The 26,334-nt window shown below is 47.4% G+C and overlaps 1 protein-coding gene across 1 annotated transcript; it reads left to right on the forward strand.

Moving 5' to 3' along the window:
- The first annotated feature begins 225 nt into the window (after positions 1-225).
- Positions 226-23,045, forward strand: RIPK4 (receptor interacting serine/threonine kinase 4). Its single transcript, XM_050332803.1, has 8 exons — positions 226-437; positions 7,927-8,218; positions 15,971-16,119; positions 16,914-16,963; positions 18,000-18,158; positions 19,059-19,165; positions 19,686-19,938; positions 20,897-23,045. Exons 1-8 carry the CDS (start codon positions 256-258, stop codon positions 22,072-22,074), a joined length of 2,370 nt encoding a protein of 789 aa, XP_050188760.1. The 5' UTR covers positions 226-255; the 3' UTR covers positions 22,075-23,045.
- The last annotated feature ends 3,289 nt before the right edge of the window (positions 23,046-26,334 follow it).

The raw sequence follows: 26,334 nt of genomic DNA on the forward strand, positions 1-26,334 counted from the left end.
TGGACACGAACTTTGCCCCGGGGCAGCTGCAACCTGGGAACTGCCGCACTCCCCGAGCTCCCCGAGGACAAGAGGGGCCTCTGGAAAACCCACCCACTCGCCCGGCCCAGGAAGTGACGCCGGGCCGGTCCCCCCGGCACACACCTGACTCACCTGACTCACCTGGGCGGGCGGACGGGAGGGAGGGAGGGAGGGAGGGAGCGGCGGCTGCGCTCGCTCGGCGGAGCCGGGCGGTGTCCGGGCACGGCGGCAGCGATGGCCAAGGACGGCGGCTCCCCGTGGGCCATGGGACTGCTGAAAACCTTCGAGGAGAGCGAGTTCAGCAGCTGGGAGAAGATCGGCTCGGGGGGGTTCGGGCAGGTGTACAAGGTGCGGCACCTCCACTGGAAGACCTGGCTCGCCATCAAGTGTTCGCCCAGCCTCCATGTGGATGAGAAGTAAGTCCCACAGGACGAGGGGAATGGCGGGGGGGGGACACGGACGGTCCTTTTCCCACAGGGGCATCCCGGAGCTCTCAGCTGCCCCACAGCTCCCTGCGGTTGCCCTTGCGTGGATGTGCAGCTTGTGGGGGGAGCCGCGGGGTGACTGAGGGCTCCCCGTCCGCAGCCCTGCCAGCCTCACAGCCCTCTCCTCCGACAGCAGCAGATAGGATTAAATGTTCCGTGTGCCTTGCCTGTTCCCTCGGAGCCACTCGGAAAGCATTTTTGCCCTGCCCAGGTTGTGCGTGTGTTGGCTTGTGCTAAAGCTGCGGCTCCAAAGGTCGTGGCAGCCAGTCCTGAACGGGAAACGCTGAGTGGGATCCAGGGGCTTCTCAGTGGGCTCCCTGCCCCGAGCAGAGCAGTCCTTCAGCTCGCAGATGTGTTAGCTGTGACTCCTGCGTGGTAGTGGCAGGTTTAGGGTGGGGGGCGTTGGGGTGTGGGTGCTGTAGCCGCGGGCTTGACGTCTTTTGGGAGTGGGTGCTGAAAGGAGACGTGCTGGGAAATGTGTTCACCACGCTCAGCTCAGGGCCAGCGCCTCTCCCTGTGCCTGTGTGCTCAGGGTGAGTCCTCCCTGGGCTGTGTTGTGTGGCAGGAGAAGGTATCGCACAATGGGAAGCCCTTCCAGCCCACCTGCCCTCTGTGAGTAGCTGTGGTCCGAGGTGGAGGACGATGGGCTGTGCTCATGCTGTGTATGGGATCATAAAATGGTTTGGGTTCTAAGGGACCTTAAAGATCATCCAGCTCCAACACCCTACCATGGGCAGGGACACCTCCCACTAGCCCAGGTTGCTCAGAGCACCGTCCAACCTGGCCTTGAACACTTCCAGGGATGGGGGCCTATGGAGTGCAGCTCTCCAGGCTGTCAGATGCATCTTTAGAACCATCCTTCTGTTTTAGGGACAGGGGTGATTTCCAGCAGTCGGCATCTGTGCAGAAGGAGGTGAGTAGGGTCCAGTCGCATTCGTGGAGCTTTTCCAGCTCCACCTTGATCTTTGGGATCTCCACCAACTCACAGACTGATTCTGCAGTTCATTTTTTGAGCTGTGGGGTTGTTTTGGTCACAAAAGGTTTTTCCCTGTTGGGGTCCCTGCAGGAGGAGGGAGATAAGCTGCCCCAAGATTGAAAATGTTTGTAAGCCCATCTTCTACAAGATTTCTGGGGTAGTGGGGCATCTTTTGCATTATCTGAATTGTTGACTTTGCTATAGGCATGGTTTATATAGTATAGTAAATAAAATTAAATGTTCTTTTTAAGAAAGGAGAGAGTTTAATATATATGCATAGGGTAACTGTGCTGGCCATGAATAAAATGAAAAAGATCTCAATGTTGCAGAGGGTGTTTTGTTGGGTTAACCTGGAAGGCCCCCTACCATTAAAACTTCAAAGTAGATTTCAGGCTTGATGGTTATTGAGGCCTGATCAAAACAGCACTGTTAATTTTTCAGTTAGGACTAAAACATGTCTTAAAAATAAGCCAGAACATTTGTTACACTTTTAGTTTTCAGAACACATCTGGAAATGTACACCAAAAGTTAATTTTCAGTGTTAGTCAAAGGATGCTGTCACCTATTTTAATATGAACAATTAATTTTGAGAGTTGCTACCACAACTGTATATTAATATATACTGTGCAGTAGGGAACCACCTGTCCCTCAGTGGCTATGAGGTGTGCACGTAGTGGAAGGCCATACAAACATCCACTGCAATAAGCAAAAATGCCTTGAGAATTTGGGAACTTTGAGGGCGTGGGGCTCCTGCAGCTTCTGAATCATTTCAATAAACCAGTACTTGAACCACTGATTTATTTTACTGTAGGAATTTGTGCTTCAGATGCTTGAGGGGGGAGCATTGATTAGAAATTTGAAGGTTCCTGGCCTTTGAAACAGCTGGCCTTACAGAATAAAGCTTAGCTGAATTTTTTTTGTTGTTGTTATTAGTTGTCCTTTGTTTTTTGGGCTGCTCTGCCAAACCCCTTTCGGGAGTTGGTTCCACTGAGACTTTTCACCCAAAACTGTTCTAATAAACTTGTGCTATTCAAATGCTGGGGTGGGGGGCACAGACAAAATCAAACACTACCTCTTTAGTCCGCAGGTCGAAACAAGCCCGTGTAATTAGACTGTTAATCCGGGAGATTAACTCGACTAGCTGTTACTTGGAACCCTGTGAAGAGCTAGAAGAGCTGCCAGTGGTATCAGAACCATTAACTGGAAAACACGGAGGCTTTTTCTGATGTACTTACCTGGTACCACATTAAAACCCCGTTTGTAATGGCTTGGTGGCGGTAACGCTCTGTAGTCTCCCTCGCTGTGCTTCTGCAGACAGTGAGAGATTTGGAGTAATTCCCTTGGCAATTATCACATCACAGAGCCAAGTGGCCTCCAGCAGAAGAAAAACTGAATGCAGAGCCAGAAGTGCTTTTACCTCTGAGCCCAAGCCCTCTCAGACAATCCAGCCAAATTCCATTCCTAACACCCTATTTGCTCCCACTTTCCCCAGTCCCCTGAGACTGCATTTCCCAAATATGACTCAGGGTGCTCTCAAGATGGGGAGGTTCAGTGGAAGTCCGAAGGAAAAGTGTGTGAAAGAAAGGTGGAGGAGCCTCTCTCCCCCAGGACTCGCAGTGGAGAGAGCAAAGTCACTTCTCTTTACCTGGCGTGGGCCGGGATGGAAGTGTGGTCCGGAGAAAAAGGGTGGGAATCTTGAAGAGGATCCTTTGTGGGTTTCTTACATCTGAAGATAAAACTGTGCAGACTGTAACGGGGTGTGAACGAGGCAACAGTTCCTGGAGAGGGCTCCTTGCTGGTGGGGGTGACTGCAGGGTTGTGGAGGTGGAAAGGTTTGTCTTCACTGGGGAAAAAAAAATTAGCAAAGCCCCGTGTGTAGCTCCGTCTGCATATCCCGGATCTGGGAGTGGAGCAGGACTTAGAAGTTTAAGGGGTTTTAGAAATGCCTTGCTGTTAGCGGCATCTGTGTTTATTTAGGTGATGAAGGTGAATAAACATCTCTTCTGGCGGCCTCTGGATGTGTAGGTAGAACCTAACACTCTCCTTGTGCTGCTAAGGAGTAGAGGTGAGCCTGGCTCTCCAGTTTAACCTGTAATCCTCTGGTACCAGGGCTGTGCTACAGAGGTCTGTTAGCAGGGCTGAGATCTGTTAACCTGAAAGAAGAGATCTGCTTCTTTTTGTTTTGTTTTGTTTTGTTTTGTTTTGTTTTGTTTTGTTTTCCCCAACATATTCTGCACAGACCATGCAGTGGTTTTTCTTGTGTTCTCTTATTCATATTTTTCTCTGAGGGTCAGCAACGTGCAGGTCGTTAAAGATGCTCCCTGCAGAGCAGAGGACACTGTATGCCCTTAAAACATCTGCCACCATGCAGATGGAAAGAGTTCCTGAAGAAATTCAGAGGCGTTAATAATTTTGTGGAGCCCCATCTGCACCACCAGCAGGTTTTGCATTCCTGACTCCCCTGGGCCGGGAGAAGCTTGGCTGCTCTGCCTCTGGAGTTGTTTCACACAGATGGCCCCATGACAGGTTTTCAGGGCCTTTTTTGAGCTTCTCTGGAGCAACTTTTACTGCTCTGTGTCAGACTCCATTAGGGAAATGTGGTGGCAGTGGTGGGGGAATATAAAACTGCAAGGACTGCCTCGTGAGTTTAAAGCTGTGTTTTTGTAACAGTGTTATCTCTAGGGCATAAAGATTGGACACACACAAATGCAGATACAGTCGTAATTCCTGCTGTTCTTGTGGCAGGGTTTGTGGTACAAAGGCTGGGCCCTGGGGAGCGAGGCAGTGGGCAAGAGCAAGTCCCTTGTCTATCCTGCAGAATCCAAGGAATGCAGCCCTGTCTCTTTGGGGTCTGACTTTGAGTGGAAGCAGACAGCTCTTTTGAGGGTGTCAGAGGTCTCCCATTCATGTAGTATTTGTGATTGCTTTGCAAATCGCTGTTCTGTTATTGACTTCTCTGACAGAGATGCTGTTTGGCACCAGTGCTAGAGCTCTTGATGTGTGTGCCCCTGTCTTCTAGTTCCATTATAGGGGGAAGTGCGTGCACCCCATGATTTACATGAGTTCAGCTGTCCTGTGTGCAAGCTTTCCTTTTTTCCTTCTTTTCCTTTTTCTCCTTTCCCCGTTTTTCCTTTTTCTTTTTTTTTCCTTTTTCCTTTTTCCCTTTTTTTTTCTTTTCCCCTTTTTTCCTTTTTCCCTTTTTTCCTTTTTCCCTTTTTTCTTTTTCCCCTTTTTTCTTTTTCCCCCTTTTCCCTTTTTCCTTTTTCACTTTTTCCTTTTTTTTTTTTTTTTTTTTTTTTTAATTTTTATTACCATAATGGTAGGATATAGTACTGGAGGGGGAGGGGAATGGAGCCAAGGTTCTTGGAGAAGATAATTCTGACTCTTTAATCGTGTAGGTGTTACATAAGAAACTATTATAACAGAGACTACTCCTGTGCCTCTTGACTGAGAAACCCCACCTGGAGCTTTTCTTTTCCTCCACTTTGGATAGTGCAGAATAATTCCTAAGCGCTAGGAGTAACTGAGCAGTGTAACACACCCCTCCATCCCATCCTTTGATCTGCTAAATGTGAATTTGGAGGATCCCTGCAGCATCCTTTGTTGCAGCCTTAGCACTTGTGTATTGAGGCGATGGGCGCACTGAGAACACCTCAGTCTGTGCCGACTGCCAGTGGCACCTTGTGAGGGAAAAGGGAAGGGAAAGACCTTTGATCTTTGCCTGAATGAGGAGATCTTGTTTTAACGAGCTGTTTGTGTTAATATGATTAACGCAAGTGCACTCCAGCACTTGGCTAATGACTGTTTTGCCTCTCTTTATTTCCTTTGTCTTCTTTCCTTTTTCTGTTTTCAAAAGGTGACAGGGGCCTTTTGGAAAGGTATTTGAAAGCCGGCTTGTCTCCCCCTGGCTGTGCCAGACCGCTTGTCTGATTCAGTTTTGAATGCGCTGGGTACGGGAAAGTGATAAAGGTGGCAACTGTTGTATGGGGGCTTTATTTAAACAGGCAAATTAGATAAAGGGCACTTGGCCTGTTAGTTAGTCAGTTAATTCACTCAATTAACCGCGTCTGGTCGCAGCAGAGAGGGAGTTTTTTATTATTACTTTGTTGAAACTGAAGATTTTCTTTTTGTAGGGAAAATGCCCCGTTTCGAGCAGCCGGTCTCTGTGTTTTTGGTGATGCTCTCTGAGGCTGTTCGTAGCCCCGGAACCCCAGCCCCGGGAGTCTGGTGGTTCTTGCTAGACTTTAGCTGTGGCTGGGTTCTTGCCTTGGCTTGGAGGGCTCAGACAGGTATTTTACATCCCTGACTCCAGAGCTCAGCCCGCCGAGGCCGGGTGAATTATGCTGGCTATGCATGTGGCTTGGGGGCAAGGAGTTGGTTGTGTTATTCATGGGCGCTCCCTTCCAGCGTGCCAAGGAGCAAACTGGGTACTTGTCTGCAAAGGCAATTATTTCACAAGAAAGTTGCTGTAGGGAGCAGCAGGAGCCAACATGGTTAATAGAGAGATTTCCCTTATCTTTTTTTATTTTTCTCTCAGCCTGTACGTCCCTCTTAAACCACTTTTCAGCCTGATCTTGCCTCTGAAATGGGTCTGGTGCTTCTGGCTAAGCTCGACTTGCCCTTAGTGGGAAGTGTTGCCTGAATCAGGTTGTTGCAGCAGGTGAGGAGCAGGCAGCAGACCGTGTTCCCAGCCCTGGCTGGGTTTACATCCCACAGCAGGCAAAGCAGAGGGGAACCGAAGTGTCCTGATGTGGAGTCTGAGGGCCAAATGACAGCTCCCAAAATCGCTCCCACGTGGGAGCACTGAGGGTCCCTTGCGGGCTGCCAGTGGTGTGTGCTGCCCCCGACTCATCCAGGCACGGGGGGGACACGTGGGAAAGGCAGACTTTGCTGCACGAAGGTTGGGCTTGGCGTTTCTCTTCTTAGAAGAGCAGAGTGCTTCTAGCTAGGATTTAAATCCTTTTAAAAAAAGAAGTTTGATGGAGCTGAAAGCTGTGCTGTGGCAGAGGCTCCAGCAGTAACTGGCATCACTTGTTGGTGGCACAGGGGACAAACTGCAGCTGGGGCAGGATTTGTCTCTGGGTGTTTTCCAGGCAACAGAGCTTTTTGCCTTGCAGAGGGTACAAGCATCTTCTGATTAGTTGTGGCAGTTGCTGAGAATGTGCTCCCTGGGCTTTATGTTTAAACCCTGATATCTCCCAGGAGAGTTGGTCAACCCAACACCACCTGCACGGGGTAGGGGAGCACCAAAGCAATGTCATTTTTTTTCCCTTTCAAAGTAAGACCCTCTGCTTACCACACATCTGTGTTAAAACTTCTTCCTGTTCCTTCAGGTGCTGGTCTCCATTAAATAGCATGCACATCTTGGGTACATTGCAGGAGCTGTTGTGAAATAAGAGAGGGTCTGTTCAGGAAATATGACCTGTCTGACCTCCCTGTGTCCTCTTGTGCATCGGTGGGTGACAGCAACAGTGATGCATCAGTACCCACGGCCCCAAGCTGCTCTGGGAATTGTTCATCATCGCTAATAAGGCAGTTTTTAGAGTCTGAAGGTTCTTTCATCCACCATTTGTGGCCCCTCTTTGTGGACACAGTCAGACTGGGGAGAGGACCCTTGTTTTGCTTTCCCCTTTTCAGTTTGGTGCCCAGCGGGTCCTTGTGGGCTGTTTCAGGGTGAATGCTGTGAGTGAGGTGCAGGAGAAGGGCACAGCAATTAAGGGTCTTGACCTGGGAGGCTGCAGCTTGGACTGAGTAACACTTAACCCTCCACAGGGTCAGGCTGAAGTGACCTGTAAACAACCCGGGGTGCTCATTACACCTGCCGGGACCGGGCCTGTTACATCATTTAAAATGGTGCACCGGGAGGTTTTGGCATCTGCTGGAACTGAGTGAGCACAGTGATGGAGCTCTCAAATCTGTATTTTGAGGACAGGGAGGCTTTTGTTGTGCCTCCCTGGCTGCAGCAGGCAGCTTGCTCCCCTAAATGTTGGCTCCCAGGGATTCCTCTCCCAGCGCTTGGGTCGGAGCATGGCCGCTGGAGCAATGCTGTCCGTGCTCTCTCCTGATTAACTCAGCCTTATGACTCACAAAAAGTTAATGACTTTAGCCCAAGGACTTAAAGCAGTGGTAAATCTGGGCTCTGCATGTATTGTCCTCGTTCTTAACAGCACAGCATAAACATCAAAGCGGGGAGATGGGCTTTATGCTCGGGATATTTGCACTGTGGAAGTGTGTGCCTCGCCTGTTTGTCATCCCTTAGAAGCATAAAAACCAAGGTTAGTAAACGTGGAAACACACCTGGAGTGCAGGCTGGTGAGGTGTAGCACGGTTCAGTCAAGTGGTGATCGTGAAATGTGGTGTTCAGTGTTATAAGAAATGTTTTGTGCACGTTTGGTGGGAGGAGAGACATCTACTCCACCCCTCACCTTCCGTTCTTCTACCCAGGGAGCGCATGGAGTTACTGGAAGAAGCCAGGAAGATGGAAATGGCAAAGTTTCGCTACATCCTCCCTGTTTATGGCATCTGTAAAGAGCCGGTTGGCTTGGTCATGGAATACATGGAGACGGGGTCTCTGGAGAAGCTCCTGGCTTCTGAGCCTCTGCCCTGGGAGCTGCGCTTCCGCATCATCCACGAGACAGCCGTGGGGATGAACTTCCTGCACTGCATGTCCCCTCCTCTGCTCCACCTGGACCTCAAGCCTGCAAACATCCTGCTTGATGCCCACTACCACGTCAAGGTATGCACTTGGACAGTCTGTGCCAGGGACCCCCCTTGGGATATTCCTGCGTGGCTCCTGTCGGGTGCCAAAGCCTGGGAGAAACCAGCAGCGCTCCTTTTGAATTAGAAAATGCCAGTCTCCAGATTTAAATCCTGAGATCAGCTCAGCTGGTTAGAGCATGGTGCTAATAACACTAAGGTTATGGGTTCAGTTCCTGTCTGGCCCATTCACTTAATAGTTGGACTTGATGACCCCTGTGGGTCCCTTCCAACTCAGAACACTCTGTGAAAAAACACCCAAATATAACCCAAAACTAAATCCACCTGATTATGCACCATTTTGGTACATAAATAGAAGCACAGTTAGCAAACCTGTGAGAACTCACCTGAAATTTTAGAAGGATGCAGTGAACTCTGGTTTTGAGACCTAATGGATCCTGCTATAAATTTCCTCACAGTAAGGTCATGAGGCAGATGAGAACAGGGAGAGAAAAGCAGTGTGAACCTCTAAATCATCTCTGCCACCTCCACAGCTCCCAGTGTCTGCCTTGTTCTGTCTGGGTCTTTCTGGCTTTGTGTGCACCACTAAATACGCAAATCTCATTTATAGCTGGAGTCTGGAGAAGCCTTCCCAGAGGCAACTCATTTTCCCCTTTCATTTGCTCAGAGCATGTACAGTGAAGAAGTATCTCTGTCCTGACTGTTCTTGTGTGCCAGAGGTCACTTAAAGGAATTTTTTATGTCTGTAACACCACAAAATTCTTTTCAGTGTCCATGTCCAGAGTAAGCCAGCAAACTTGTTAGCCTTCTCTGTTGGAGGTTCTGTTTTGACAGCTGGACCAAGGATGCTGTGCTTGCTTTCTCATCTTTCCTTTTGGAGAGGAAAAAGACTGAAATACAGCTTTTTTCTGTGGTTTTTTTTTTTAGGGCCTGGTTTTTTTGGTTTGGTTTGGTTTGGTTTGGTTTTGGGTTTGGTTTGTTTTTGTTGTTTTATTTTTGTTTGGGGTTTGTTTGGTTTTTTCTTTGTTTGTTTGTTTAGCAGTGCCATAATCCATCTGCTCCATGTTTTCCTGTCCCCCTCACTGGTCAAGTGGCTTTGGTCTTGCTGTACCCTTCTGAAAATGAAGTTTTCATTGAATAAAGACATCTCTCCTGATGTCATGAGAGGGTTGGAGCTGTGAGAGGAGTGAGCCTCTAATGAAATCACACCTGTGACAATCTCACCTTTTTTACTGGGCCTCTGAGTGCTTTACTTCTTAGAAGGATTTTCTTTCTGAGGCAGGAGGCATCTACAGGTGGTCATGCTATTAATACAGGAACATCAGGATTTGAACTGCTGAAAGCCTGTTCTCACACACTGGTGCTGAGAGGCCTGTGCTAGGTATTTATTTACTTAAAGTTCATGCTTGCTTGCATAACTTCTTAAATTCCTAATTCTTGACTCATCCATGAGCCAAGATATGAAGGCTGTATTTTTCTCACTGTTTCAGGAGGTTGAAGTGCCTGATATTCTGCCTGCTGTACAGCAGGGTGGTGATGTAATACCAGGGGGCAAAGTGCAAAATGTACAAAAATTAAAAAAGCTTCTGGTGAGGTCATTGCTGGCATCCCTAAACTGTTGCTACTCACTCCATACACGAAACACATGAAGGTCTTCAGACCCTTCCCATTAAGTTCAGAAAAGAATGGTCTAATCCCAACCTTTTCCAGCCAGCAGTCCTTTACATCTGCAGGTATCTTGGGAACCCCTCCAAGCAGCAAAGCAGACATAAGAACCTATATGCAAAACAAGAGACAAATGTGTTCTGTGAGGCGCCTTCACTTTAAAAGTGTGGCCCCAAACCTTCTTTTTGTGTGATGTGAAACTCATAATTAAATTTCAGACCCTGCAGCCTGATTTAATGTGCATTTTCTTGCTGGAAGGCGACTGGAGCTGCTGATTGAGGTGTTTTTTAAACGTTAGCATTAATTTAGTAGGTGACCTGTCCCTAACAGCATCCTAAGGTGAGCGAAGAGATGTTGCATGCTGCAAAAGAAGAGTTTGGAGGTAGGGAGGACTTCAACAAACTGTTTGCCCTTGAGCCAGGAAACAGCCAGCCTTCCAGTGGAGCACATTAGAAATGCTGCTGTGCCATACTCGAGTTAGATGGGAACACACCCTCCTTCTTTTACGAGGACAGCACTCACTGTAAAGCCCCGAGTGAGGCTGATGACTAACACAGTGGTGTTGTACAGAACTTATCATCAAGTGGGTGCCTCCATATCATAAAAGCCTGTGTCTTACATAAGTGTGTGCTGAATTTTGTCCTTGGGAGGGTAATTAAGAGGACAGGATTAGCCTGAGCAGGGATATAGATAGAGAGATATTAACTTCACCAGAGGCTCCTTGGGGGATTCCTTGCTGGTTTAAAATACGTGGGTATAATGTGTGCAACATTCACAAGGTGAAGCTTTGCTGGTTTTTTGGAGGATGGATTCATGCATCCTTCTGTGTGATCTGGTGGTGGGACCTCCCTTCCCTACCATGTCCTGCTCCATCTTGGTTGCCTTAAGCAGCATGGGAGGATTAATCCTTGGGAATAATCCTTGGGAGGATTATTCCATACCCAGGCAGGCTCTGCTAGCAGGGATCAGCCTGCAGGTTTTTTTTTTTCCTTACTATCAACCTCTTGCTTCAATTTGTACCAAGATCCTCCCTGCCCCCTTCTCCAGTGCATATATGCAGCCTTCCAATATTTACAGGCTGTCTTAACACCTGTTTTTTGCTCAACTCCACCACTTCTCATGAGCTTGTTCTTCATCTCTCCTGCCCTCCGTGCGCATTGTGGATCGTCTCCCCTGCGCTACCTGTGATGTGGCAATCGCTGGCACAGGGGAAGCAGTGCCACATTCCAGCACTGCCCTCGTGGGCTGTGGGTTTGCTGTGATCCCTGCTTGGATGTGATCTCTGCCCAGGGCCCTCTGCAGGAGACTAAACACCCCATCACGTGCAGAACTCTCATACCCTGACTTGTTGCCAGCTGCCCATTCCCTCGCTCGCTCTCTCTCTCTGCTGCTTCCCAGATTTCTTATCTTCAGTATCTCATGGTCTGGAGTGCTACTTTTTGCTCAGGTATTTAAAATGAAGTCAACCTGCAACTTTAGGGCAAAAGCAATTTTTTAAGTTTCTCTTGTTTCTGTTTCTCTTGCTCTCCAGCCTGGTTTTTTTTTGCAGCTCCTCATCTTGTCATATATATGTGTACACACACATAGACAGAAACGTGTGTATGTGTGGGTTCATGCACACACAGGGGCAAGCCCGACCAGTTATTTTTCATCTCCCAGATTTTGCCTTTAAAGAACTTGAAGCAGAATGAGCTGCCCTCAGCTGGCTGTAGTTGCTTTATCCCTTCCCCAGTTCTCCAGTTTAAACCAGTGTGGAGAGCGAGGTTTGCTGCTGTGTTGTGCCGTTTTGATGGTCTCGCTAAACATGGATAGTAGAAGTGGTCTTCACTTTTACCTGATTCAGCTGAAGAAGAGGCTGCAGAATTTCTGAGCGTGGGTTTTGAGGCAGCCTAGTCAGATGGCAAATTTCTTGATCAGAAATCTTCTTAATGTGGGTGGTTAACTGTAGGTCCAAGTGATACCCAGAGGCCAGGCTGATAAAGAGCAGTTGTCTCTCTTTATTACAATGCCTGTTGTAGTTAGCACAGCCACTTTTTTATCAGCTGCAATTGCTCTCCTGTTATTAGAAATGAGGAGAGTCTTTATTCTGTGTGTCCCTTCTGGCTGTTTCCCACCCTTCCTCATCAAGGTTTCCACGCAGGGCTGTTGTTGTATGGCCCTTTAATCCCAACCAACAAAGCTGGTTTGCACCTTGATCAATTCTCTGATTGATCTAATTGTGGTGGCACAGGGGAGGGAACAAAACCACCCTTGTTACAGTAATGCAGATTTATGATGGATTAAAATGGATGTTTGGCTTTGGTTTGTGCTGCTTCTGAGGAGAAGCATTACAAATGTCCCACCTGAAATGGGTTTGGAGTAGGGCAGACTGGAAAAGGATGGAAATATAGCCTGTTTCAGAAAGACTTCTCTTAGTAGCTAACTGAAGTGTGTTCATAAACACTGAAGTGATGTCATTGGGTTTGAAGTTCAGGTGCTGGTTGTGTCTATACTTTGAGTTAATTTTGAATTATAATTTTTAGTAGCCCAAACCTGTGCATATTTCTTAAAAATTTCTGGCTTTCTTAAAGAACAAAACTGAAACAGAGAGCCTTTCTCCCCAGCCCCAGAAAAACAAACAAACAAACAAAGCAACCCTCCCACCCCTAGACATCTGAAAACCCTGCAGACAGATGTGATGGCATTCTCAACATCCAAGTGCACAACAGACTTTGGACAGAGACAAATACTGGATGTGCCAGCAAGCGATTAAAAATTAATCTGGTTGATTTTACCTGTTTGATGAAGAAAACCTTTTGTTGAACTCCGTCCCTGAGTCCATGGCAGTGGGTTTCTTGAGTCTTACTTGCAGAAATCAGGAGCTAGGGGCTCATTCAGGACATCAGGAGCTAAGGGCACAGTTCAGGATGGCCTGTCAGGAGTCATTAGTTAAAGAAAACACTTTCCAAGCACTGATTTCCAAGCTAGATCCCTGCAGTGTTTGGGAATAGCCGACTGTAGTAACCATTGTAGTTACGTGAGCATATCTTCTAGTTTTAAAAACAAAACATTACAAAAAAATACTTTAACAAACCCAAACCACCTAAAACTTTGCAAGTGAGTGTTTTTGTACAAACCAGAATGGGGGAAAAAAAAAATCCACAAACGACAGATACAGAGAAAGGGCAGTGTAGCACCGTGTGCTCGACTTAAACTAAACTAAACTAATAAAAGAAAAAAAAAAGACAAAGAAAAAAAGAAAGAAAGAAACCCAAATCTTCAGATCTTGGGATCTCTCAGTAAAGTGTTGCTGGGAAGGAAGGAAAACACGTGCAGCTCCCCTCCCCAGCCGGTGCTCACGTGTCTGTTCTCATGCAGACCTTTAACGAGCAGAGCTGTCTGAACATGAACCATCCCACCACCGTCTGCGTGGGCTCTGGCCAAGGTTTTCTTTTCTCTTCTTCCTACCCCTTCACCGCGGGTTTTGCATGAAGCCTCTGTCGCCTCCGTGTCTCCCCTCGGCCCTGCTGATACCACGGGTGCTTTTTGAAGCATGGTGGGATCCACCTGGAAGAGAAATAACTGATGGGAGGAGCGAGATTACGGGTTCCCAGGGCAGATCCCACCAGTGGGCTGCGGGGATAGCGGGGATGCAGAGGAGGGAGTGGGGAGGGCTGCTCCACTCTCACTGCCTGCGCCAGCAGGGGTGCCTTGTGTTGCAGAACGAGGTACCTGGCAAGCAATTTGAAGGCAAAATAGGTAAGTTAAGTGGCTGTATCTTCCACCCACTGCACAGTTCCCACTGGTGTTTAAAGAAACTGCGTGACTAAACACACCGTGCAGTGTGGAAAATTTACCCTGGAGGAATTAATAAAAGCCACAGAAAGCTGTTTGCAGAATATCACTGTTTTCGTTGCAGCCTGCAAGATAACAATTGCCCAATTTCCAGTGCTCTCTGCAGAGTTTGGTACGATCGAATTCACCTGTAGAGCAGGGCTTTCCTATTAATTGTCATTACACCCAGTCCTTCACAGTGGGTAGGGGCAGGTCCACAAGGTGAAGTTTTTGCTGGGCTAGGGGGGATAGTCTGTGTACTTTAGCTGTTTCTTAGTTTGTAGGGTGACTGAGACTTTTTCTGTCTAACATGCTCAGCTCCTGCCTTCGCCCCCAGCCTTGGATTCCCTGGCTCTGAACGCAGGAGTGTCACTGTGCTGTGCCTGCGTTTCATCCTTATTTCTTAACTGACACAGTAGGAAACGCTGTGCATTGTTTAGATAAAAGAGGAAGGTGAATGGCTTTAATTATGCCTGGATTTCTCGAGGTGTTTCCAAGCCTCTGCTCCACGTTAATCAAAGGACAGCGGCGCTTCTCCGAGTCGGATCCGTTCAGACTTGCAGCGTTCGGTTCACTCCTTACCCTGACACCTCGGTGTTTGTGGGATGTTGGGGCTGTGCTTTTGTTCTCCTGTGGAGCACTAAGTGCCCCAAACTCACGCAGCACTTCCTGGGGCGGTCGATTCAGCTCTTCCCTGGGTTAAGCTGGATTGCAAACCTGGGTTTCTTGACTCCTTGCTGCTTTCCTGAACTCCAGTGCTTGGCTTGTTGAGGAGTCCAGCAATCCCCTGCTGAGACTGTAACCCCACAAGCAACTATTCCTCCAGCTGACTACACGTTTTTCTCTTTTTCCCCTTTTTTTCCCCTTTCTTTTTTTTTTTCTCCAGTCATTCCCACATTGCCCTACAGATGTAAGACAGAGATGGACAGCAGGTTGGATATACCTGTGTGTTGGGGGACAGGGCATCTCCTGAGAATGCCTCTGATGAGCTCTTTGTCCATGGGAGCGGTTCTTCCTGAGGCTGTGTGGGTTGCTTTGTTTGTTTTATGGCAGAGGGAGATTCCTAGCATGGCTGTGTAACCTGCCTGTTCTCCAGGAGGCTGAAGCTGGCAGCAGTTTTCTCCCTTTCCAGTAATGGACACATGTTACAACTAGTTTTGTGGTATCTTTAGAGACAAACTTCTGAAAGTGTAAAGTTGCAGCCTATTTAAAAAAAAAAAAAAAAAGAAAAGCCTTTTTTAATTATGCTTATTGTTTTGAGGGAGAACTCTCTCAAAGGAGAAGCTGTGAAGATCAAAAGGGGAATGAGTCATTGAAAGACCTGAGTATTTATTAGATAAAAAGCACGTAGAAGTCTGAGGTGAGGGGGAATCTTACCTAACATGTAGGCAAAAATCAGTGGGCTGAGTGGTCTCAAAAGACTTGACTTTCCTTGAAATCTCCACTTCGCATAATAGACATTTTTGTCCAGTGGGAAATAACTAAGACAAAGGAAATTCCTTGCCTATCTGTTTGCTCAACGATTGGTATGCCCTTGAGAGCAAATGAATGCATATTTGTTTGACACTTCAAATTAAAGTGGAGGTGTGTCCTTTTCATAAACTTGCTGTCACTTGTTTTGTTCGTCTCAGCTGCGTTCACTGCGTCACTGCTCCAACTTGCTGTATCTCCTAGTTGCCAAAAAGAATTCCCTATGTGGGTTTTGGATGTGTGTGTGTGTTATATTTTCATCTGTTTGGTTTTTTTTAAACGCTTGGTGGCTCTGGTGTTGGGTTTGGTCCTTGTTGGCATGGTCAGTGTAGCAGTGATACCTGAAAGGCCAATTCTCTGGTGCTCGCTGGAGAGCCCAGGATGTTTAAACACAGCACACAACGTGAGGTTACGTAGGGAAAGGGGGTGGCAGGACCAATAATTACATTAAAGTAGTTTGCACTAGCTCAATTTGACTGGGTTTAAATTACAATAAATTGTCTTGACTGTTTGTTGTGTTTGCTGTGTAATGGGGCTGACATGCTGCTGCTTGCAAAAACTGCTTGCCTTTATTTTATTTGCCTCTTTTAGCTTAACCATCACCTACCATGGCATTACGCTTCCAGAGATGTTTTCTTGGCTCAGTATTTCTGAACAGCAGCTCACTGTATTTGTTGGGCCATCCTGTTTGTTACATCTCTAGTTCTTTGCCGAAAAATTTTTGTGAACACCTTGAAAAATCTAATGTTACCCTGTACTTTTCTTCCCCCTCTCCCCTCCTCTTTTTTTTTTTTTTTTTTTTTTTTATTTTTTCCCCCTGCAGATTTCTGACTTTGGACTTGCAAAGTGCAATGGCTTGTCCCATTCCCATGACATCAGCATGGATGGCTTGTGTGGCACAATTGCCTACCTTCCTCCGGAGCGCATCAAAGAGAAAAACAGGTGTTTTGACACCAAACATGACGTGTACAGGTCAGTTAACTACGAAAACGCTTAAAAAGCACTGTTAGTAATGCTGCAAAACGAGACCTCTTTTTCTGGTTATAAAAACCTGATTAAGTGTGAAACCCCTAAATCTAGTTTAGAGCCTCATGTTGCAACGTGTCACGTTTGCTTTGCTTTTCTGCAAAGCCTTTACAGGGTAGAGGATTTTAAAAAACCCTTCATCTGATCCTTGGTCTTGAAGCTATTTATTAGCAACTGGCATGGGAGGCACTCTGCCCACCTTTAATTTCCCATCTAAAGGTACATCTTGACCTACTTCTTGAGTCTGTGACAGAATTCTTAGTTATCTTCAGTGGATTTCATCACTAGGTCTTTGGCTGTTCTTTCACGGCCAGGATGATTAGGAAGAGGAAATCAGAGCTGTAGATCGAAAAGATACATCTTATTCTAAATGGAATGTGTTTCTTTAAAGCCATCTTGCAGGGTAGAAGCATTAAATTAAATCCACTGTAATGCTCTGCTGCTCTCTGATTTTGTCGGTGTTGATGTGGGGTGGTTGGTAAATGCTACCAAGAACTTGGCAGCCTCCAGCAAGTCCCTCTGTTTGCTGCCTCAGGTTCCTCCCTGCTAAGGCTTGACTTTGAAGTCACGGGTCTTGGCTGCATCTTGCTGGGTGTGTTCAGCTGAATTAGATGCAGAAGTGGAGGGACAAGGAAAATAACTTAGGAAAATAAATTATACTTCTGTGAATTTTTTGGCTTTGTTTAAAAAATAAAAAAAAAGCTATTTTCTAGAAATAATTTTTTTTTTTTTGTTCGTAGCTTTTCCATTGTGGTTTGGGGAGTTCTTACACAAAAGAAGCCTTTTGCAGGTAAGTCGTGGGTTTGTCTTGGAATTTTTTTTTTCCATTTTCCCATTGATAAGCACACTTCCTGCCCCACCAGCCCCAGATTATGTGCATGACCTCCAAAGTCCTGCACGCTTGTGTGGTTAAAACCTTTTAAGTTCTCCAGTTCTGATCACAAATACAAGTCCTCCTGTGTCCTACTCATAAAAGCAGAGCCCACATTGCTGCAGGGGTCCTTGTGTGCCCCTTTTTGCTCCTGCTGGTGTTTTCTGCACAAAGCTCCACGTTAATGTGTGGCCTGCTCAGACTTCTGATATGCTGGCAAAGCCAACCTGGCAGGCAACTCTGCTGTTTTCTCTCTCTAGAGAGGTTCTCTAGTTTATTTGTAGATGGTGGGTACAGATTTGTTCCTTAAAAAAAACAAAAGAAAAAAAAATGCAAGCTGTCTGTGAGAATAAGCCTTGTTCCACCCCACAGTAAATGCACCTCTCAACAGGCAGCTATTTATTCTTTATGACTTTTCCTGTGTCTGTGACTGGTCTATGTATAGCAGACATGTCTGAACAAGTTCCAGTCTACAATTAATTTTTTCTCCCAGTGAAAGAGATTCCGTTTAGCCCAGTGGTTGATTCACAGTCAGGGGCCACATTACTGCACTTCTTGATTTGTGTTCTTCCTTCACCTTCATGAACAGTTCAGGTACTTGGCCTAAATAAAACTTAAGGTTCAGTTTTCTCACAGCAGGTATGAAAATACAAAGAGAGGTAGCAAAGAAACGTTCGAGGGGTTTTTTTTCTGGTTCTGTGTCTTTTTTTTTGGGTGGAGAAAGAGTACAGTCACTCATGGACAATTGTTTTTAGCTGATACGTGGGGGACAGGTATTACTGCATTGAGAAATGTATTGTAGGAGAAGAGAACCAACTTCTTTCCCCCCTGTTGGTAAGAACTCTGGAAAAAAATGCGTGAAAACAAAATTTCAGCACTGTTAATGCTCTTAGACAAAAAGAGAAATGACTCCTTCTGCAGGGAGATCTTAATTTGTGTTGCCTTTGCTTTACAGAGGAAAACAACATTTTACATATTATGGTAAAAGTAGTTAAAGGCCACCGCCCAGAGCTACCTGCTGTTTCCAAATCCAGACCTCATTCATGTAATAACTTGATCAAACTGATGCAAAAATGTTGGCAAGATGATCCTGGTGAACGGCCAACATTTCAAGGTAAGATTTCCTCCTAACTTGGCTACCCATTTATTCTTCTGTGAGTCACGTTATTGCTCAGGACTCTGCTAATCCCTGGGGTAAATGCTGCGAACCTCTGTGACAGAATAAATAGAGCACATTGTGTGGCAGAGACAATGATACAGGCCACTTACTCATTTGTGGAGGAAGGGATTATCTGAGGACATGTCTGACCATGATGGTGTTATGTAAACAGGTCAGGAACGAGCCTTGTGCTGAACCAGTCGATCCATTTAGGCAGAAATTGTGTTCATTTCTGACTCTGTGTGTGTTGGGACAGAGGGCAAGCTGGAGTTGGTGTAGTTTTCACCATACCAAAGCACTGAAAGCCCTGGCTCTTGAAATTTGCTCTTGTGCGTTGAGAAACTGGATTTTTTTCTTGTAACGAAACAATTTGTACCGTCGTCTTTCTGCCAATAAGAGGCAACTCTGGTGAAAGGCTTGAACTTGTCCAGAGCACCTGTTAGGAATTCAGATGTGCTTTCACCATTTAGCATTAGTGGGAGAGATTTGCCTCTTCCCTCTCCTCCTGCTCAAACAAGAAGTGGGGACTGAAGGGACCCCATATTTTAATGAACATCTCGAAGTCTGCCAGCAGTACGTTGGTTCTCATTCCACAGTCAGTCCTGCAGCGTAGCCACTGTGTAACACCAGCCTGGTTTGAATGTAAAAATGAATTGTTTGAGGAGCCCTGTGCACATTTTGCTTTGCTGCACACTTGTGCCCACTGGTGAGGTGTTAGATGGAATAGTCAGAATTGGAGTCCTTCTCCCACAGTATCTCAAAGCTGTTAAGTTCTATTGCTAGAGAGAGGCAGCAAGGCATCTCAGAAAGTCTCCTCTAAGAAAACCCTAAAACCTTCTCTTACTTTCTTCAAAGAAATCACTTCAGAAACAGAGGCCCTCTGTGAAAAACCAGAAGATGAAACAAAAGAGATGATAACTCAGGACCTGGACACCAAGAATTCCCCGGAGCAGCAGCCTGAGGTATTTTCTCTTCCACTTCTCGTTCAAACATGATGGGTTTTGTGAGGAACAGTTTCCTCTGTGACCTGTAACATCCCAAGCAACCTTCTCTTTGCTGCTTTTGAGCACTGCCTTGCCTGATAGAAGTGGCTCTTGGTGAAGGACTGGAATGCCAAAGTGACAGCAGGTGCATGGAACCAGCTCAGGAAAACCTCAGTGCAGCACCAAATGCAAGCGGATCTCACTCTGTTGAGGGAGAGCAAGACAGTTAGGAAATAAAATCTGGAATGACGTGGGTGTGACTGATCTTAAAAAACACTGTAGACAGAAGAGGCACATGGCTTTCCTGGCTGTGTGAATACTGATGGAAGCTGCCCTCCTGCTTCTGAAAAATTTCAGTGACCTGGTTCATAGGTTTCATTTAATACAAATAGTCTTTAAAGGCTACCTGCAGATTCACAAATTTATGTTTCTTCTGTAGGGCCTCGTGCTCTGTTTTCTTTGCTGACCTTTCTAAAATGCTTGTGTGCTTCTCTTGAAGGGGATTTGTGCACTGTCCCAGAAGAAACAGGAGCCTGCTCTACCATCAGTTAAGGATTACAGTCTCTCAGAGTTACTGTCCCAGTTGGATTCAGGGATTTCACAGACTATGGAAGGCCCTGAGGATCTCAGCCGCAGCTCTTCTGAGTCCAAACTTGCCTCCAGTGACAAGCGGCTTTCAGGAGTTTCATCTGTAGATTCAGCTTTTTCATCCAGAGGCTCCCTTTCCCTTTCCTTTGAAAGGGAGAGTTCAGGTAATGGTCAAGTTTTTCTTTGTAGTTGTTTGGACTGGGGCATGGGAGTAATTGGATTGGAGAGTAGTCATGTAAAGAATAACATTCTGGAAATTACTGTTAGCCTTGCTTTCTCTTGCTGTCAGCACTACAAATTTGTTTACTGGAGGTAGTCATTTAAAAGAAAAAAAATAAATATTAAAAAAAAAAATTATGTGGTTCCCAACAGTGATCTAATGAGAAATAATAAATCTCATTTACTCTTTGAAAAGGAGTGACCTGAACTCCCATCAAAGCAGTTGTAGAATCAGTCATGTAGAGGTTGGTTTGGAAGGGAGGTCACATAGTCCAGTGTCCTGCTTGAAGTGGGATTAAAGCCAGTGCCCAGTCAGGTCAGCTGAGTTTGTGGCTTTTTCGGTTATACCAAGCCTAAATCTGAGCACCACCTTTGTTTTTTGAGAAGCCTCAAGCCACCTTCTCAGCAGCCCCTGTGAATGATGTAATAAAGATCCCCTCACTTTTCAGTCTAGTGCTGCAAAAAACAGTTGAGCAAACAATGATTAGTGCAGGGAGATCAACCACAGCATCCTTTGGTCATCATGTCACAAGAAACAGAGTTAGTGGAGTTCCCAATCTGACCTGAAATTGTTCTGGGACTATTAAGGGACAGGAGGGTGGATTGGTTTGCAGTCAACTCATTGCTGAAGCCAGCACATCTGTTAGCCGTGGGCAGGTAAGATTTGATGGGTATCAGAAATGTGATGGTGTCTTTTCCATAGAATTATAGGACAGTTTGGTTGGAATGGACCTTTAAGGGTCATCTAGTCCAAACCCCCTGCAATGAGGAGAGACATCTTCAACTAGATTAAGCTGAGTGTTTCCAGGGATGGGGCATCTGCCACCTCCCTCTCTGGGCAACCTGCTGTTCCAGTGTTTCACCACCCTCACTGTAACATTTTTCTTCCTTATATCCATTTAGATATCGGTACTACAGACATACAGAAGAGGAAGCTAACGGAGGCCATTCTGTCTGGAGATACCAGCAAGCTGATGAAGATCCTCCAGCCCCAAGATGTTGATATTGTTTTAGATGGGAACTCCAGCCTTTTGCACTTGGCTGTTGAAGCTGGTCAAGAAGAATGCGTCAAATGGCTCCTCCTGTACAATGCTAACCCCAACCTCACCAACAAGAAAGGATCCACCCCTCTGCACATAGCCATTGAGAAGAAAGTCAAAAGCATCGTGGAGCTGATCATGGCTAGGAAAATCAACGTTAATGCCAAAGACGAGGACCAGTGGACTGCCCTTCACTTTGCTGCCCAAAACGGGGATGATTTCAGCACCAAAATGCTGCTTGACAAGAATGCCTCCCTAAACGAGGTCGATTTTGAAGGCAGAGCCCCCATCCACATAGCCTGTCAGTACGGCCAGGAGAACATCGTGCGGATCCTGCTGAGGAGAGGCGTCAACGTGAACGTCAAGGGGAAGGACGACTGGGTGCCGCTGCACTACGCTGCCTGGCAGGGCCACCTGCCCATCGTGAAGCTCCTGGCCAAGCAGCGGGGAGCGGACGTGAACGTGCAGACCGTGGACGGAAGGACCTCGCTGCACTTGGCCGCCCAGCGAGGGCACTACCGCGTGGCCCGGCTCCTCATAGACCTGGAGTCGGATGTCAACGTCCGGAACGCCCTCCTGCAGACCGCCCTGCACATCGCTGCCGAAACCGGCCACACCAGCACCTCCCGGCTGCTCCTGAAGCACGGCGCGGACATCGAGGCGGCCACGGCAGAGGGGTACACGGCCCTGCACTTGGCGTCGCGCAGCGGCCACTTGGCCACGACGAAGCTGCTGGTGGATGAGAGGGCCAGCGTTCTGGCCAGGGGCCCGCTAAACAGGACAGCGTTGCACCTTGCCGCGGAAAACGGGCACTCTGAGGTGGTGGAGGAACTCGTCAGCGCAGAAAACATCAACGTGCCTGACAGCGAAGGGTTCACGGCTCTCCACCTGGCTGCGCGAGGGGGGCACGCCAAAACAGTCGAGGTCCTCCTGAAGCACGGGGCGCACACTGACCTGCCGCGGCCCAAGTGTCACACCCTGCTGCCCCTCGCTCAGCAGAGCAGCAATAGCTCTCTTACTGTGTTGCTGAGTGACACTTAAGCCAGAGGTGCCAGAGGTGCTGCCTTTGTACGTGGTGTGAGGAGGCTGCTGGAGCTCAGCTCCTCAGGGCCTCCTGCAGCTGTGCAGTGACCCCACCAGCGGTGTCAGTGATGGACTGAGGTGCAGCTAGCAGAAGTCTGAATGTGTGATGAGACTGCAGGTGGACTAAGGCCAGGTGTAAGGCCCCGAGCTGGATCCTGCCACGCCGTGGTCTGTATCGTTCATTCTGCACATGCCCTGCCCTGGCTGGATCTGGACATTCCCCTCCTGAGAATGTTGTGAGAGAAGGAAGTGACTTTGTGGGATCCCCCTGCTTTTTTTTTTTTTTTAAATGTGCCAAACTAATTTAAGAACTAATGGTATGCTTTTTTATTTTCCTCAAAACAAAACCAAAAAAAAAGATGGCATAGATTTCTGGTTTACTGCAGTGATCCGTGTTTTGGGCTGAATACCTCCAGTGTAGAACAAACAAAGCACCAATCTGCTTGAAGTTAATGCAAGAGATGAGGAAAAGGCTATTTAAGATACAGTTAATCATGTTTCTGGTACTTTTTTTAGTGGAGACATCATTGATTATACACTTTTCCACGTACTCAAAATTTATGAGGCAGACGTAATGCAGGATTCCAAAAATAATAAGCAGAAGTAAAAGCTTAACACTGGTGTCTTCATATACAGTACCAGCTTGTATGTATTCTAAAATCAGTAAGCTGAACTAAGTGCTTAGTGGTTTGTCTTGAATAAAGAAGTCAAAAGCTAAAATTCATACTGGACTGGAACTGGATGGTATATTCTAACACTGTTGTACCACTTTACAAAGCAATGTTTGGAGGGGCTGATGACCAGACTGATATACTGTGTATATAGGATTTCTACCTGTTGTATGCTTTTTTTTCTACTGAAGAAAATAGATTGCTTAGAGTGGGTATGTTTTAATACACCTTTTAATTTCACTCTTTTCAAAGTACAAATGTGATCTGTTATTAATAAAAGATTGTGTTCTATACCCGTCTGTATTTTGGAGTTGTTAAAGCAACTGAACACCCCTTGACCGGCATCAGCACACAACTGTCACTTGTTTAATGATCATGGAATCATAGCATGGCCTGGGTTGGAAAAGACCTTTAAAGATCATCCAGTTCCAACCCCCTTGCCATGGGAAGGGAAACCTTTTCACTAGACCAGGTTGCTCAGAGCTCCATCTTGAGTTTTAAGACAGTTCACCCACTGCAAGTAGGTGGTGAAGCCACGCTCGTGCCAATACATGGAGGTTACAAAGCAATACCCCTGCTAGCAGAGCAGGGCAGACCCAGCAAGCTCCTAAAGCTGCTCACAGTGAGGCTTCTCATTAAACAAACAAAACTGTAGTTTTCCTACCGCTTCCTTTCAGCTTCTTTTGAGACCAGCAAGGTGGTCATGTCTCATTAAGCTGTGCTTAATCAGTCTCTCATTATAGCAAATGCAACCACAGACCACTTGGCCCCTCAGCACTGTGCTTAAACCCTTGGCCTGGCCTAACACACACCATTCCCTTCTATTCCAAAGTACCCTGAACAGTGAGATTTGAGATACTTTAATTCCAGTATTTGCCTGAACTGCAAAAGTGCTGTAAGACCAGGGGACAGCAGATTTGCACCTCGTAATAAAGGTCATTCACACCAGCAAGGCAAGGGGAAAGTACACTTATAAAATGGTTTTAAGGGAGCTGAAGCACTGCTTTGCTAGTACATTCCTTCGGTGCCTAATAATAATAGCACATTAGCTTCTAATTAAACATGAGGCCACACTCATGAGTCTTTGTTTCCATGCTGTCTTTCACAATAACAGGCACTAGCTATGCATTACATAGAAGGCAACACAGCTGGCACTGGACAGAAAAACAGCCAAGGGATTGCAATGACATGCTGCCACTGTTGCAGTGGGTATTTGTCCCTGTGAACCAGCCGTCCTTGGGGGCAGGAGGGGTGAATGGGGTTGCTAAATTAGCACTAATGCAGCAATTGGGAATCGCTGTTTTGTAAAGGTCTCCTACGGGTGACTTTTCTGGTTGATTGTGCATCCTTTAACTTTGTTCAAGTCCTAACTGGGCTGTTGACCTGAAGCTTACAGGCATTGCTTTGTCTCTTTCCAACCTTAGGTGTGTCCTTCAAAACACCCTGCAGGCTTGGGAGGTGGGTTTGGCAGGTGGTGTGTGACTGCATGGAGGGCTCCATGGAGCTGAGCCTTGCTCCAGGTCCCCTGTGCTGCCTAACTGCTCCCATGCATCAGACAGGGCTGGAAGATGAACATCAGCACCTCTTGCTCACCTCCAAAATCAGGCAGAGGCTGCTTGCAGGGCTTCTGTGCACACCGTGCCAATCTGCTCCCTTAGGGCTTCTGACCACGGCCCCTAGTGGCTCCTTCAGCCCAAGGAGCAACGAATGTCAGGAAATAAGATGCACTGAAATGGCTCTAGTGACCATAACCTTCACCTTTTCGTCTGTAGACATGATCTTTCAGCGTGGCCTCTGCCCACACACCTGTGGCAGCACAGTCTGGGTTCCTGCCAGCACCCACTGGTGCCAGCTCCCCGTGCAGGAGCCCCAGCAACGAGGAAGGTGCCTCACACCATCCCCATTCCTCACTCCTCCATCCCAGCCTCTGCCCTCCGGGGGATAGCATGGCCCCTGCTGCATTACCTGTCTTTGCAGCAGTTTGTTCCCAGCGCCAGGCAGCTTTATTTACCTGCTGCTTAGCATGGGGCGCTCAGCGCCGTGTTCCTACAGGCCTCGGGAGGACTCAACAAGCCTGCGGTTCAAACACGCTGCTGGGCCAAGGGGAGGGAATTGCTGGGTGATTGCAAAGAGGCCCGGAGGCAAACCTCAGCCCTCTCGTTCCTGCCTCATCTCTTGCACCACCTTGGCTCTGCTCGACAGGGCTGCAAGAAAAACAAGGCATGTGGGAGCTGCTCTGCAAGGTCTCCCTTAGTGGAGAGATTAGGAGTGGGGGGATATCTCCTCTCCTCTACACTCCTTGAACCCCAGCTGGGTGGCATAAGGTGCAGACTGGCTCATGGATGTCCCCAAAAATGCCAGGAAACATCTTTGGGTGCCACAGTGCTCATGGGGTGCAAACCTGTGTTACCTCCCTCCCCAGTGGCACCTGGGCTCAGCTGCTGATCAGATCCTGTTGTCCCTGTGCATTAGGAAGAGGGCGTCCAGCCTTTCCCCTCCTTTAACTTTCATCAAGCAGTGTTCATTTTGATGTGTTTCTTTGAAGGAGACCCACACAAGCAAGGGAGACAGAGCAGTGGGTTTCTTTAACATGCAAGTCCCGGGGCCAGGGCTTTGAGGGAAGATGTCAGCTGCTCTTAGCCTGTCCTGTTCTTGGGCCAAAACCGCCCACACGTGCACCCAGGTCCCTGCAAGAAGCCTTTGACCACTTTTGCAACACCAGTTTGGTACTGTGGAGGGACAGATCATTGCACTGCCTCCCCCTCTCCCTGATCCTGGGACGCACTTTAATCCAGGGCTGTGGCAAAGCGCCGAACACAGGCGCTCCTATAGAACCACTGAAACACTTAGATTGGAAAAGACCTTCAGGATCATCGAGCCCAACCATTAACCCAGCACTGCCAGGTCCAGCACCGTTGTCAACCTGAGCAAGGGAGAGATTCACACCCCAAAGCGAGCGCTGATTAAGCAGGGCAGGGTAAGAGCACAGGAAGCCCTTTCACAGGGGAGGCGGCGCAGGCAGATCCCAACACGTCGGGCTGCTGTGGCTGCTGGGCGGCTGAACATCAGGGGCTGCTGGCACAGAGCGGTGGTGGAGAGAGGGGTGGGGAGGCTGTGCCCCAGGGAGGTTGGCACGACACCTGGCTGGGCTGGGAAACACTCGCTGCTGCACCGGGGAAGTCCTGAGCTTATAGGAAACTACTCGGCAGGCACTTGAGGAAACAAAGGGGTTTAAAATCAGCGCTGTCACCAGCTTATTTACCTGGTGGTTTTGAAATGCTGTGGGAGAGGCTTTCAGGCTTTGCTCTGAAGTGATGTAGAGCAAAGACCATTTAAAAGCTAATAAAGAGCAGCTTGTGATCTGTGCAGAAACACCTTGTCTGCGAGACTCGAGTAGAAACATGCAGAAGCATAAGACACATACTACAGCTGTGGCAATGACAATGGGAAAGATGCTCTGCCCTCTCCCCTGGAAGAGCCAGGCAGGAGCCCATTTGCTCTGCCCCAGAGGCACAGAGTAACCCTTGACCATGACAGGAATAAGGGC

This window comes from Myiozetetes cayanensis, unplaced genomic scaffold (genome assembly GCF_022539395.1).
Source record: "Myiozetetes cayanensis isolate MyiCay16 unplaced genomic scaffold, myiCay2020 scf5-8, whole genome shotgun sequence".
NCBI lineage: Eukaryota > Metazoa > Chordata > Aves > Passeriformes > Tyrannidae > Myiozetetes > Myiozetetes cayanensis.